At 44.8% G+C, this 16,497-nt stretch overlaps 1 protein-coding gene across 1 annotated transcript; it reads left to right on the top strand.

The window, feature by feature from the left end:
• Positions 1-2,669: 2,669 nt before the first annotated feature.
• On the top strand, positions 2,670-14,541 carry rnf2 (ring finger protein 2; the record flags this gene model as incomplete). The annotated part of the gene is made up of 7 exons (XM_038983702.1): positions 2,670-2,719; positions 4,331-4,426; positions 6,943-7,103; positions 9,801-10,016; positions 12,613-12,712; positions 13,569-13,744; positions 14,352-14,541. Coding segments are annotated over exons 2-7 (930 nt in total), but the record flags the coding sequence as incomplete, so codon positions are not given.
• Positions 14,542-16,497: the final 1,956 nt, after the last annotated feature.

The following is a 16,497-nucleotide window of genomic DNA, read 5'->3' as shown; positions in this document are numbered from 1 at the left end:
CTGAATACAACAGGTGTAGTAGACCTCACAGTGAAATGCTGAATACAGCAGGTGTAGTAGACCTCACAGTGAAATGCTGAATACAACAGGTGTAGTAGACCTCACAGTGAAATGCTGAATACAACAGGTGTAGTAGACCTCACAGTGAAATGCTGAATACAACAGGTGTAGTAGACCTCACAGTGAAATGCTGAATACAACAGGTGTAGTAGACCTTACAGTGAAATGCTGAATACAACAGGTGTAGTAGACCTCACAGTGAAACAAGCCCTTAACCAACAATGCAGTTTTAAGAAAAATAAGTGTTAAGTAAAAAATAGATGATAAAAATAATAGTAACTAAAGAGCAGCAGTAAAATAACAATAGGTATATTCGCTACAAGCATTAACATCTGCTAAACATGTATATGACCAATAAGACTTGATTTGGCAGTTCAAGAAAGATTTAAGAAAATATTTACCAAATAAACTAAAGTAAAAAATAATAAAAGTAATACGATAACATAACAATAGCGATGCTATATACAGGGTGTTACGGTACAGAGTCAATGTGGAGGCTATATACAGGGTATTACGGTACAGAGTCAATGTGGAGGCTATATACAGGGTATTGCGGTATAGAGTCAATGTGGAGGCTATATACAGGGTATTGTGGTACAGAGTCAATGTGGAGGCTATATACAGGGTATTACGGTACAGAGTCAATGTGGAGGCTATATACAGGGTATTACGGTACAGAGTCAATGTGGAGACTATATACAGGGTATTACGGTACAGAGTCAATGTGGAGGCTATATACAGGGTATTGTGGTACAGAGTCAATGTGGAGGCTATATACATGGTATTACGGTACAGAGTCAATGTGGAGGCTATATACAGGGTATTACGGTACAGAGTCAATGTGGAGGCTATATACAGGGTATTACGGTACAGAGTCAATGTGGAGACTATATACAGGGTATTACGGTACAGAGTCAATGTGGAGGCTATAGACAGGGTATTACGGTACAGAGTCAATGTGGAGGCTATATACAGGGTGTTACGGGACAGAGTCAATGTGGAGGCTATATACAGGGGGGTACCGGTACAGAGTCAATGTGGAGGCTATATACAGGGGGTACCGGTACAGAGTCAATGTGGAGACTATATACAGGAGGTACCAGTACAGAGTCAATGTGGAGGCTATATACAGGAGGTACCAGTACATAGTCAATGTGGAGGCTATATACAGGAGGTACCAGTACAGAGTCAATGTGGAGGCTATATACAGGGGGTACCGGTACAGAGTCAATGTGGAGGCTATATACAGGGGGTACCGGTACAGAGTCAATGTGGAGACTATATACAGGGGGTACCGGTACAGAGTCAATGTGGAGGCTATATACAGGGGGTACCGGTACAGAGTCAATGTGGAGGCTATGTACAGGGGGTACCGGTACAGAGTCAATGTGGAGGCTATATACAGGGGGTACCAGTACAGAGTCAATGTGGAGGCTATATACAGGGTGTTACGGTACCGAGTCAATGTGGAGGCTATATACAGGGAGTACCGGTACAGAGTCAATGTGGAGGCTATATACAGGGTGTTACGGTACAGAGTCAATGTGGAGACTATATACAGGGGGTACCGGTACAGAGTCAATGTGGAGACTATATACAGGGTGTTACGGTACAGAGTCAATGTGGAGGCTATATACAGGGGGTACCGGTACAGAGCCAATGTGGAGGCTATATACAAGGGGTACCGGTACAGAGTCAATGTGGTGGCTATATACAGGGGGTACCGGTACAGAGTCAATGTGCGGGGGCACAAGTTAGTCGAGGTAATTGAGGTAATATGTACATGTAGGTAGAGCTAAAGTGATTATGCATAGATAATAAACAGAGAGTAGCAGCATAAACTAACATAGTCCGGGTAGCCATTTGATTAGCTGTTCAGGAGTCTTATGGCTTGGGGGGTGGAAGCTGTTAAGAAGCCTTTTGGATCTAGACTTGGCGCTCCGGTACTGCTTGCAGTGCGGTAGCAGAGAGAACACTCTATGACTAAGGTGGCTGGAGTTTTTGACAATTTTTAGGGCTTTCCTCTGACACCGCCTGGTATAGAGGTCCTGGATGGCAGGAAGCTTGGTCCCAGTGATGTACTGGGCCGTACTCACTATCCTCTGTAGTGCCTTGCGGTCGGATACCACTCCACTGACTCAATTCCAGCCATTTATATGAACTCCCTCCACTGATAGATGCTATAGACCCCACTGAGTCTTTTCTACCCCACTTTTACCTCTATTTGACGTCTAAATGTACATTTGCTTTATCTTGGCCAGGTGGCAGTTGGACATCAGAACTTGTTCTCAACTGGCCTACCTGGCTAAATAAAGGTGAAATAAAAAATAAATAAAAATAAAAGTTTTTTTTTCTCTTTAGTCTAATGTTGTGAGCATACCAATCTGGACATTGTATTTTTCAATAGGGGTTAAAAAAAATTGTTTTTCTTCAGAAGCATATTTGTAATTGTTTCCATAAAGTCCTTCTTGCATTTGCTTACACGCACAATAAAAATGGACCTTGATTACAATGTAATGTATTTTGAAATAGTTATCCACATTTATGTGTTTTGAAATGCGAGCTTTTATTTTGAATGACTCCTCATTACCATACAAAGTGACGTCAATGTTTGTGCTGCTGGCAGAATACTAGTCTGGTTCGTCTGTATCCACAACACGTAAGTACATAAACAAACACGTTTTGGTAATATTTGATTGTTTTTCAGCTAGACTCATACAGTAACGATAAAACATGGGTTGACCGTCTAAATGTACATTGAAGAATATATTGCTTCTATATTAGTGCATCGTTGATTGGTCGTGAGGCTTCGTCACAGCTCTAACGTTAGCAATCTAGCTAGCTAGCGAGCCTCTCTTTCTGTTTTTTCCAGTGACATTGCAGAATGATATGCATATAACGCGTTTTGTCTTTATGCACATACACATTATTTCTAAATACGATTACAATTGAGCATGTAAAGGCAAAAGCAGATTTTATCCAGGTGATTCAGTATGCGCACATCTGTAGCACGCAGCCAGAATCCTACACAAAGACGAATGAGTGTAAGCCAACTGGCTAGCTCTGATAATACTGTGCTAACTAACGTTAGTTAATAATGTGATGTTGTTTCAATGTCTGGGACATGAAACTGGAAATATAAAAAATATAAAAAAATGTTTGCCAGTTGCCTCCCAAAATAGAGTTCAGTATTCATTGACATTGGTATGAATGTAACGTTACTCAGGGTAGCTAGCTAATTCATGTGCTTTGGAGGCAAAAACATGAATCCTACGGTAGTAACCTGAAAAACCATCAGATTGATTTGACAACTATTACCATGTTGAGGTTATTTCTGTTTTCCAGTTGTTCCCTGATGATGTAGCTACAGTATTCATTTATCTACCTAGCTATGTATCGGATTTATCAACCTAGCTATCTATACTGAACAAAAATATAAACGCAACCATTTCAGAGATTTTACTGAGTTACAGTCCATATAAGGAAATCAGTCAAGTGTAATAAACGAATTAGTCCCTAATCTATGGATTTCACATGACTCGGGGAGGGACACAGCCATTGATGGGCCTGGGAGGGCATATGCCCACCAATTTGGGAGCCAGGCACTGCCAATCAGAATTATTTTTTTGTCCTGGCTAAATTTCCAATCTGGCCCTGATACCATCATGGCCACCTAATCATCCCCAGCTTCCAATTGGCTCATTCATCCCCTTCCTCTCCCCTGTAACTATTCCCCAGGTCGTTGCTGACAATGTGTTCTCAGTCAACTTACCTGGTAAAGTAAAACATCGACCTAGCAAGCTATTGGATTGATCTACCTATCTTGCTTCTCTGGATTTGTCACACAGTGAATTATAAGTGAAATAATCTGTCTGTAAACAGTTGGAAAAAATTACTTGTGTCGTGCACAAAGTAGATGTCCTAACCGACTTGCCAAAACTATAGTTTGTTAACAAGAAATGTGCGGAATGGTTGAAAAACTAGTTTTAATTTCTCCAACCTAAGTGTATGTAAACTTCCCGACTTCAACTGTTCCACAAACCTCTGATGTGGCTTTTTGCTGTTATAAATGGGTTACTAACGTAACTAGAACAGTAAAAAAATTAAATGTTTTGTCATACCCATGGTATACGGTCTGATATACCATGGCTTTCAGCCAATGGTACATCAACTCTATATATTCTTTGGTGCTGACCAAAAGTAAACTGTGTGGGTCAGAGATGGCTGTGTGTTTGGTCCATTTTAATGGTGCTAATGTTTTTTATTCCAGGTTGGGAGTATGACGCAGGCAGTGCAGACGAATGGGGTGCAACCCCTCAGTAAGACATGGGAACTCAGTCTGTATGAGCTACAAAGGACTCCACAGGTAGGGGAGCACATTTACTGTAACACCTCTCTGTCTCTGAGCTACAGAGGACTCCACAGGTAGGGGAGCACATTTACTGTAACACCTCTCTGTCTCTGAGCTACAGAGGACTCCACAGGTAGGGTTGCTTTTAACTTTTAGTTTTAAAAGTTTCATTACGTAGATTTGAGTGTTTCACAGATCAGGGTTTGTATATGTCCTGACATGGCTGCAGACACCGAACACCATCACTAGCTGCGTTAGACTTAGCCCTAGTTCAAACACCTCTCTGTAGCTAAGAGTGGAGACGGAGCCGTCTGATATTGTAGAGTGTGCCTCCTATGACTTTTTGACGATAGTTTTGGCAGCTCTTTTCTGAGTGGCTGAAACAGTGCATGAAACAGAGGCGTGTCGGGAGAAATGGTAATGCGTGTTAATTGCAGGCAGATAAAGGTGGATGTGGTAGCGAAGCAACAATGGAAGCACAGTAATGGCCTTGGATTGGACTTCTGTGAGGAGGGGAGCAGCTCTATTTAAGCTATAAGGTCTGAGGAGGTATATGGTATGTGGTATATGGCCAATATACCACGGCTAAGGGCTGTACTAGGGCACGACACAACGCGGAGTGCATGCATACAGCCCTTAGCCGTGGTATATTGACCATATACCACAAACCCCTGAGGTGCTTTATAGCTATTATAAACTGGTTACCAACGTAGTGTTTTGTCATAACCATGGTATTTGAGGCGGTTTCAGCCAATCAGCATTCAGGGCTCGAACCACCCAGTTTATAATATACGGTATTGATCACAGCATAGGCTAGCCAATCAGTTCATATATTACAGGAAGGCTCCTCATTGATTCCTTTGTAAAACAGAGTTCTGAAGACTTTACGTTAACCGAGAACCGTTAAATGCGTCATATTCACTGTTTCCAACATGAACTTCTGTGTGAATCGTCTTTTTAGTGAAATAAAACGTTTGTTACGTTACAGCCTTTATTCTAAAATGGATTAATTAAAACATTTTCCTCATCAATCTATGCACAATACCCCAGAATGACAAACAGTTATTTAAAAAAAAAAACATTTTTGTTGAATAAAAAAACAGAAATGCCTTAGACCCTTTACTATGAGACTGGAAATTGAGCTCAGGTGCATCCTGTTTCCATTGATCATCCTTGAGATGTTTCTACAACTTGATTGGAGTCCACCTGTGGTAAATTCAATTGATTGGCCGTGATTTGGAAAGGCACACACCTGTCTATATAAGGTCCCACAGTTGACAGTACATGTCAGAGCAGAAACCAAGCCATGAGGTCAAAGGAATTGTCCGTAGAGCTCAGAGACAGGACTGTGTCGGCCCAGATCTGGGGAAGGGTACCAAAAAAATGTCTGCAACATTTGAAAGTCCCCAAGAACACAACATTATTAAAAGGAAGAAGTTTGGAACCACCAAAACTCTTCCTAGAGCTGGCCGCCCGGCCAACCTGAGCAATCGGGGGAGAAGGGCCTTGGTCAGGGAGGTGACCAAGAACCCGATGGTCACTCTGACAGAGCTCCAGAGTTCCTCTGTGGAGATGGGAGAACCTTCCAGAAGGACAACCATCTCTGCAGCACTCCACCAATCAGGCCTTTATGGTAGAGTGGCCAGACAGAAGCCACTCCTCAGTAAAAGGCACGACAGTTAGCCAAAAGGCACCTAAAAGACTCTGACCATGAGAAACAAGATTCTTTGGTTTGATGAAACCAAGATTGAACTCTTTGGCATGATTGCCAAGCGTCACGTCTGGAGGAAACCTGGCACCATCCCTACGGTGAAGCATGGTGGTGGCAGCATCAAGCTGTGGGGATGTTTTTCAGCGTCAGGGACTGGGAGACTAGTCAGGATCGAGGGAAAGATGAACGGAGCAAAATACAGAGAGATCCTTGATGAAAACCTGCTCAGGACCTCAAACTGGGGCGAAGGTTCGCCTTCCAACAGGACAACGACCCTAAGCACACAGCCAAGACAACGCAGGAGTGGCTTCGGGACAAGTCTCTGAATGTCCTTGAGTGGCCCAGCCAGAGCCCAGACTTGAACCCGATCAAACATCTCTGGAGAGACCTGAAAATAGCTGTGCAGCGACGCTCCCCATCCAACCTGACAGAGCTTGAGAGGATCTGCAGAGAAGAATGGGAGAAACTCCCCAAATACAGGTGTGCCAAGCTTGTAGCGTCTTACCCAAGAAGCCTTGATGCTGTAATCACTGCCAAAGGTGCTTCAACAAAGTCCTTAGTAAAGGATCTGAATATTTATGTGATTTTTATTTATTTTTATACATTAGCAAAAAATTCAAACCTGTTTTTGCTTTGTCAGTATGAAGTATTGTGTGTAGATTGATGAGAGGGAAAAAAACAAATTAAATACGTTTTAGAATAATGTGGAAAAAGTCAAGGGGTCTGAATACTCCTCCCCCTGTACAGGAGGCTGTATAGGGTATACAATATATAGGACCAGAGTTAGGCATATGTTTTCATCTGTTTGTGTCCCCTGTAGGAGGCCATCACAGATGGGCTGGAGATCGCGGTGTCTCCCAGGAGCCTGCACAGTGAGCTGATGTGTCCCATCTGTCTGGACATGCTGAAGAACACCATGACAACCAAGGAATGTCTGCATCGCTTCTGTGCCGACTGCATCATCACCGCCCTCAGATCAGGGTATGTACCCCTGACCTACCCTAAAGTAACCTAACCTACCCTAAAGTAACCTAACCTAAAGTAACCTAACCTACCCTAAAGTAACCTATCCTAAAGTAACCTATCCTAAAGTAACCTACCCTAAAGTAACCTAACCTACCCTAAAGTAACCTAACCTACCCTAAAGTAACCTAACCTACCCTAAAGTAACCTAACCTACCCTAAAGTAACCTAACCTACCCTAAAGTAACCTAACCTACCCTAAAGTAACCTATCCTAAAGTAACCTAACCTACCCTAAAGTAACCTACCCTAAAGTAACCTACCCTAAAGTAACCTATCCTAAAGTAACCTACCCTAAAGTAACCTAACCTACCCTAAAGTAACCTAACCTACCCTAAAGTAACCTAACCTACCCTAAAGTAACCTACCCTAAAGTAACCTAACCTACCCTAAAGTAACCTATCCTAAAGTAACCTAACCTACCCTAAAGTAACCTATCCTAAAGTAACCTATCCTAAAGTAACCTATCCTAAAGTAACCTATCCTAAAGTAACCTAACCTACCCTAAAGTAACCTAACCTACCCTAAAGTAACCTAACCTACCCTAAAGTAACCTAACCTACCCTAAAGTAACCTAACCTACCCTAAAGTAACCCAACCTACCCTAAAGTAACCCAACCTACCCTAAAGTAACCCAACCTACCCTAAAGTAACCCAACCTACCCTAAAGTAACCTAACCTACCCTAAAGTAACCTAACCTACCCTAAAGTAACCTACCCTAAAGTAACCTACCCTAAAGTAACCTACCCTACAGTAACCTACCCTACAGTAACCTAACCTACCCTAAAGTAACCTACCCTAAAGTAACCTAACCTACCCTAAAGTAACCTAACCTACCCTAAAGTAACCTAACCTACCCTAAAGTAACCTAACCTACCCTAAAGTAACCTAACCTACCCTAAAGTAACCTAACCTACCCTAAAGTAACCTAACCTACCCTAAAGTAACCTAACCTACCCTAAAGTAACCTACCCTAAAGTAACCTAACCTACCCTAAAGTAACCTACCCTAAAGTAACCTACCCTAAAGTAACCTAACCTACCCTAAAGTAACCTATCCTAAAGTAACCTAACCTACCCTAAAGTAAACTATCCTAAAGTAACCTAAACTATCCTAAAGTAACCTAAACTACCCTAAAGTAACCTAACCTACCCTAAAGTAACCTAACCTACCCTAAAGTAACCTAACCTACCCTAAAGTAACCTAACCTACCCTAAAGTAACCTAACCTAAAGTAACCTAACCTACCCTAAAGTAACCTACCCTAAAGTAACCTAACCTACCCTAAAGTAACCTACCCTAAAGTAACCTAACCTACCCTAAAGTAACCTAACCTAAAGAACCCTACCCTAAAGTAACCTAACCTACCCTAAAGAACCCTACCCTAAAGTAACCTAACCTACTCTAAAGTAACCTAACCTACCCTAAAGTAACCTAACCTACCCTAAAGTAACCTAACCTACCCTAAAGTAACCTACCCTAAAGTAACCTAACCTACCCTAAAGTAACCTATCCTAAAGTAACCTAACCTACCCTAAAGTAAACTATCCTAAAGTAACCTAAACTATCCTAAAGTAACCTAAACTATCCTAAAGTAACCTAACCTACCCTAAAGTAACCTAACCTACCCTAAAGTAACCTAACCTACCCTAAAGTAACCTAACCTACCCTAAAGTAACCTAACCTACCCTAAAGTAACCTAACCTAAAGTAACCTAACCTACCCTAAAGTAACCTACCCTAAAGTAACCTAACCTACCCTAAAGTAACCTACCCTAAAGTAACCTAACCTACCCTAAAGTAACCTAACCTAAAGAACCCTACCCTAAAGTAACCTAACCTACCCTAAAGAACCCTACCCTAAAGTAACCTAACCTACTCTAAAGTAACCTAACCTACCCTAAAGTAGGTAAAATAAGGTGAATGCACCAACTTGTAAGTCGCTCTGGATAAGAGCGTCTGCTAAATGACTTAAATGTAAATGTAAATGTAAGTAACCCAACCTACCCTAAAGTAACCCAACCTACCCTAAAGTAACCCAACCTACCCTAAAGTAACCTACCCATCCTAAAGTAACCCAACCTACCCTAACCCTAGCTTGACCTAAAGTAACCCAACCTACCCTAAAGTAACCCAATCTACCCTAACCCTAGCCTGACCTAAAGTAACCCAACCTACCCTAACCCTAGCCTGACCTAAAGTAACCCAACCTACCCTAACCCTAGCCTGACCTAAAGTAACCCAACCTACCCTAACCCTAGCCTGACCTAAAGTAACCTCTCCTAGCCTGACCTAAAGTAACCCACCTACCTCTAACTAGTCTTGTGCTGACTGCATCATCATTGCATTCAGATCAGGGTAAAGGTTCTGATAAAGATTTGTTATGTAGCCTACCCTAACCATGTTAACACTCGGTTTGACCACCGTTGACACTAATCTATTAGTTTGGTCTCAGACACCGATTACCATGTCTGTGTGTTTTTAATCAAAGTCCTGATTGACTGCAGATAACTTAGTTTCACAGGACGTCACCGCCACAGGGTTACTGTCCTGTGTAACGAGGTGGTCAGGCTCTCATTGTAAATAAGGATGAGTTATTTTATTGACCTGCCTGGTGAAGGACCTAAGCTCGGTCTAACTCGGTCTGTTCCCCCTAGCAACAAGGAATGCCCTACGTGCAGGAAGAAGCTGGTGTCTAAGCGGTCCCTGCGGCCGGACCCTAACTTCGACGCCCTCATCAGTAAGATCTACCCCAGCAGAGATGAGTACGAGGCCCACCAGGAGAGGGTTCTGGCCCGCATCTCCAAACACACCAACCAGCAGGCCCTGTCCCACAGCATCGAGGAGGGCCTCAAGATACAGGCCATGAACAGGTACTGTACCCTGACCTTTAACCCCTGTCCCACAGCATCGAGGAGGGCCTCAAGATACAGGCCATGAACAGGTACTGTACCCTGACCTTTAACCCCTAACCCCTGTCCCACAGCATCGAGGAGGGCCTCAAGATACAGGCCATGAACAGGTACTGTACCCTGACCTTTAACCCCTAACCCCTGTCCCACAGCATCGAGGAGGGCCTCAAGATACAGGCCATGAACAGGTACTGTACCCTGACCTTTAACCACTAACCCCTGTCCCACAGCATCGAGGAGGGCCTCAAGATACAGGCCATGAACAGGTACTGTACCCTGACCTTTAACCCCTGTCCCACAGCATCGAGGAGGGCCTCAAGATACAGGCCATGAACAGGTACTGTACCCTGACCTTTAACCCCTAACCCCTGTCCCACAGCATCGAGGAGGGCCTCAAGATACAGGCCAAGAACAGGTACTGTACCCTGACCTTTAACCCCTAACCCCTGTCCCACAGCATCGAGGAGGGCCTCAAGATACAGGCCATGAACAGGTACTGTACCCTGACCTTTAACCCCTAACCCCTGTCCCACAGCATCGAGGAGGGCCTCAAGATACAGGCCATGAACAGGTACTGTACCCTGACCCCTAACCCCTGTCCCACAGCATCGAGGAGGGCCTCAAGATACAGGCCATGAACAGGTACTGTACCCTGACCTTTAACCCCTAACCCCTGTCCCACAGCATCGAGGAGGGCCTCAAGATACAGGCCATGAACAGGTACTGTACCCTGACCTTTAACCCCTAACCCCTGTCCCACAGCATCGAGGAGGGCCTCAAGATACAGGCCATGAACAGGTACTGTACCCTGACCTTTAACCCCTGTCCCACAGCATCGAGGAGGGCCTCAAGATACAGGCCATGAACAGGTACTGTACCCTGACCTTTAACCCCTGTCCCACAGCATTGAGGAGGGCCTCAAGATACAGGCCATGAACAGGTACTGTACCCTGACCTTTAACCCCTAACCCCTGTCCCACAGCATCGAGGAGGGCCTCAAGATACAGGCCATGAACAGGTACTGTACCCTGACCTTTAACCCCTAACCCCTGTCCCACAGCATCGAGGAGGGCCTCAAGATACAGGCCATGAACAGGTACTGTACCCTGACCCCTAACCCCTGTCCCACAGCATCGAGGAGGGCCTCAAGATACAGGCCATGAACAGGTACTGTACCCTGACCTTTAACCCCTGTCCCACAGCATCGAGGAGGGCCTCAAGATACAGGCCATGAACAGGTACTGTACCCTGACCTTTAACCCCTAACCCCTGTCCCACAGCATCGAGGAGGGCCTCAAGATACAGGCCATGAACAGGTACTGTACCCTGACCTTTAACCCCTAACCCCTGTCCCACAGCATCGAGGAGGGCCTCAAGATACAGGCCATGAACAGGTACTGTACCCTGACCTTTAACCCCTAACCCCTGTCCCACAGCATCGAGGAGGGCCTCAAGATACAGGCCATGAACAGGTACTGTACCCTGACCTTTAACCCCTAACCCCTGTCCCACAGCATCGAGGAGGGCCTCAAGATACAGGCCATGAACAGGTACTGTACCCTGACCTTTAACCCCTTAACCCTGTCCCACAGCATCGAGGGCCTCAAGATACAAGCCAAGAACAGGTACTGTACCCTGACCTTTAACCCCTGTCCCACAGCATCGAGGAGGGCCTCAAGATACAGGCCATGAACAGGTACTGTACCCTGACCTTTAACCCCTAACCCCTGTCCCACAGCATCGAGGAGGGCCTCAAGATACAGGCCATGAACAGGTACTGTACCCTGACCTTTAACCCCTGTCCCACAGCATCGAGGAGGGCCTCAAGATACAGGCCATGAACAGGTACTGTACCCTGACCTTTAACCCCTAACCCCTGTCCCACAGCATCGAGGAGGGCCTCAAGATACAAGCCATGAACAGGTACTGTACCCTGACCTTTAACCACTAACCCCTGTCCCACAGCATCGAGGAGGGCCTCAAGATACAGGCCATGAACAGGTACTGTACCCTGACCTTTAACCCCTAACCCCTGTCCCACAGCATCGAGGAGGGCCTCAAGATACAGGCCATGAACAGGTACTGTACCCTGACCTTTAACCCCTGTCCCACAGCATCGAGGAGGGCCTCAAGATACAGGCCATGAACAGGTACTGTACCCTGACCTTTAACCCCTAACCCCTGTCCCACAGCATCGAGGAGGGCCTCAAGATACAGGCCATGAACAGGTACTGTACCCTGACCTTTAACCCCTAACCCCTGTCCCACAGCATCGAGGAGGGCCTCAAGATACAGGCCATGAACAGGTACTGTACCCTGACCTTTAACCCCTAACCCCTGTCCCACAGCATCGAGGAGGGCCTCAAGATACAGGCCATGACTGTACTGCTCCTCACTGTTTCCCATGTAGGTGTCTCCTCACCAACAAAAACTGACCCTATGGTACAGAATATGTTTCCGGAACAATGGTCCAATTGAATGTTACTTTATCCAATGGAATTGAAATCCTCTCTGCTCTTCCCTCCTCCCACCACTGGGTGTCCCCACCTCCCTTCAGGCTGCAGCGAGGGAAGAAGCACCAGCTGGAGAACGGGAGTGGGGTGGAGGACAACGGTGACTCCTCCCACTGCAGCAACGCCTCCGTCCACTCTAACCAGGTACAAGGACACCTTCACTCCCGCGTAGGGTTGCAACATTTTGGTAAATTCCCAGGTTTATCAGAAATCCCGGTTGGAAAATTCCCACGGTCAAGAGGGGGGAAAAAGCTGGAAATCCTGAATCCTCCAACCAGGACTTCTTGAGCCTGGGACTTTTGATTAAAGGAGCTGTTTTTTTTTTCTTCTCACCCCTAATCACGTCTATCAAATACCTAAACGGCAATCAGTAAAGTTGGGCCGTGGCAGCACGGCCCTGACATAATGTGTAAGGGTAGGATATATATGTGGCTGTACGAGACGTGTATGACATGGGATGGGTAGCGTGCAATGTAATGTACCATGTTATTATGAGGCTATAAATGCATGCATACAAATATACATTTTGTTGAGTAAAGATCAATACTAGCGGGGACATTACAGCGGGGACATTACAGCGGGGACACATTACAGCGGGGACACATTACAGCGGGGACACATTAGAGCAGGGACACATTAGAGCAGGGACACATTAGAGCAGGGACACATTACAGTAGGGACACATTAGAGCAGGGACACATTAGAGCAGGGACACATTAGAGCAGGGACACAATAGAGCAGGGACACAATAGAGCAGGGACACAATAGAGCAGGGACACAATAGAGCAGGGACACATTAGAGCAGGGACACATTAGAGCAGGGACACATTAGAGCAGGGACACATTAGAGCAGGGACACATTAGAGCAGGGACACATTAGAGCAGGGACACATTAGAGCAGGGACACATTAGAGCAGGGACATTCTCCCGTCTTCTTGCTGTAACATGTTATCCCCTGGGTTGGACTCAGCGACTCTTTCCCCCAACAAATGTAAAGCAGGAGGCGGGGCCAAGCATCAAGCGTACCAAGACGTCAGATGACTCTGGTCTGGACATGGACAACGCTACAGAGAACGGAGGAGGAGGAGACGTGGCCGTGGACGGAGCCAGCGAGATAGAACTGGTGTTCTGTCCTCATCCTACGCTCATGGACAAGGAGGACCCCGTGCAGACCAGGTGGCTTTGTGGGAGGGGTTAACGTGTGGGAGGGAGGGGTTAACGTGTGGGAGGGAGGGGTTAACGTGTGGGAGGGAGGGGTTAACGTGTGGGAGGGAGGGGTTAACGTGTGGGAGGGAGGGGTTAACGTGTGGGAGGGAGGGGTTAACGTGTGGGAGGGAGGGGTTAACGTGTGGGAGGGAGGGAGGGGTTAATGTGTGGGAGGGAGGGAGGGGTTAATGTGTGGGAGGGAGGGAGGGGTTAATGTGTGGGAGGGAGGGAGGGGTTAACGTGTGGGAGGGAGGGAGGGGTTAACGTGTGGGAGGGAGGGGTTAACGTGTGGGAGGGAGGGGCTACGTGTGTGTGTGTGAGGGGCTACGTGTGTGTGTGAGGGGCTACGTGTGTGTGTGAGGGGCTACGTGTGTGTGTGAGGGGCTACGTGTGTGTGTGTGGGGCTACGTGTGTGTGTGAGGGGCTACGTGTGTGTGTGAGGGGCTACGTGTGTGTGTGAGGGGCTACGTGTGTGTTATTTAGTCTCTGGTCCAAGGTCCCTGGCTGAAGACATTAAGTAACACGTGTGTGTGTGTGTGTGTGTGTGTGTGTGTGTGTGTGTGTGTGTGTGTGGTAGTGTTGAGTTTGTTCCCAGGTACATCAAGACGTCGGGTAACGCCACAGTCGACCACCTGTCTAAGTACCTGGCTGTGCGTCTGGCCCTGGAGGAACTGAGGAAGAACGGAGAGGCTAGCCCCGTCAATGTAGACGCTGCCTCCGAGAAACAATACACCATTTATATCCCTACAGCCAACGGCCAGTTCACGGTAATACTACAATATATTACTACAAATACTACTACAATACACCATCTATAGCCAACGGCCAGTTCACGGTAATACTACAATATATTACTACAAATACTACTACAATACACCATCTACAGCCAACGGCCAGCTCACGGTAATACTACAATATATTACTACAAATACTACTACAATACACCATCTACAGCCAACGGCCAGTTCACGGTAATAATACAATATATTACTACAAATACTACTACAATACACCATCTATAGCCAACGGCCAGTTCACGGTAATACTACAATATATTACTACAAATACTACTACAATACACCATCTACAGCCAACGGCCAGCTCACGGTAATACTACAATATATTACTACAAATACTACTACAATACACCATCTACAGCCAACGGCCAGCTCACGGTAATAATACAATATATTACTACAAATACTATTACAATACACCATCTACAGCCAACGGCCAGTTCACGGTAATAATACAATATATTACTACAAATACTACTACAATACACCATCTACAGCCAACGGCCAGTTCACGGTAATAATACAATATATTACTACAAATACTACTACAATACACCATCTACAGCCAACGGCCAGTTCACGGTAATAATACAATATATTACTACAAATACTACTACAATACACCATCTACAGCCAACGGCCAGTTCACGGTAATACTACAATATATTACTACTGCTACTACTACAATACACCATTTATATCCCTACAGCCAACGGCCAGTTCACGGTAATACTACAATATATTACTACAAATACTACTACAATACACCATTTATATCCCTACAGCCAACGGCCAGTTCACGGTAATACTACAATATATTACTACAATACACCATTTATATCCCTACAGCCAACGGCCAGTTCACGGTAATAATACAATATATTACTACAAATACTACGACAATACACCATCTATAGCCAACGGCCAGTTCACGGTAATAGTACAATATACTACTACAATACACCATCTACAGCCAACGGCCAGTTCACGGTAATAATACAATATATTACTATAAATACTACTACAATACACCATCTACAGCCAACGGCCAGTTCACGGTAATAATACAATATATTACTACAAATACTACGACAATACACCATCTACAGCCAATGGCCAGTTCACGGTAATACTACAATATATTACTACAAATACTACGACAATACACCATTTATATCCCTACAGCCAACGGCCAGTTCACGGTAATAATACAATATATTACTACAAATACTACGACAATACACCATCTACAGCCAACGGCCAGTTCACGGTAATAATACAATATATTACTACAAATACTACTACAATACACCATCTACAGCCAACGGCCAGTTCACGGTATTAATACAATATATTACTACAAATACTACGACAATACACCATTTATATCCCTACAGCCAACGGCCAGCTCACGGTAATAATACAATATATTACTACAAATACTACTACAATACACCATCTACAGCCAACGGCCAGTTCACGGTAATAATACAATATATTACTACAAATACTACTACAATACACCATTTATATCCCTACAGCCAACGGCCAGTTCACGGTAATAATACAATATATTACTACAAATACTACTACAATACACCATCTACAGCCAACGGCCAGTTCACGGTAATAATACAATATATTACTACAAATACTACGACAATACACCATTTACAGCCAACGGCCAGTTCACGGTAATAATACAATATATTACTACAAATACTACTACAATACACCATCTACAGCCAACGGCCAGTTCACGATAATAATACAATATATTACTACAAATACTACGACAATACACCATCTACAGCCAACGGCCAGTTCACGGTAATAATACAATATATTACTACAAATACTACTACAATACACCATCTACAGCCAATGGCCAGTTCACGGTAATAATACAATATATTACTACAAATA

Source organism: Salvelinus namaycush, unplaced genomic scaffold, assembly GCF_016432855.1.
Source record: "Salvelinus namaycush isolate Seneca unplaced genomic scaffold, SaNama_1.0 Scaffold1830, whole genome shotgun sequence".
NCBI classification, from domain to species: Eukaryota; Metazoa; Chordata; class Actinopteri; order Salmoniformes; family Salmonidae; genus Salvelinus; species Salvelinus namaycush.
The sequence above is the reverse complement of the archived record's forward strand: the minus strand, read 5'-3'. Positions and strand labels throughout refer to the sequence as shown.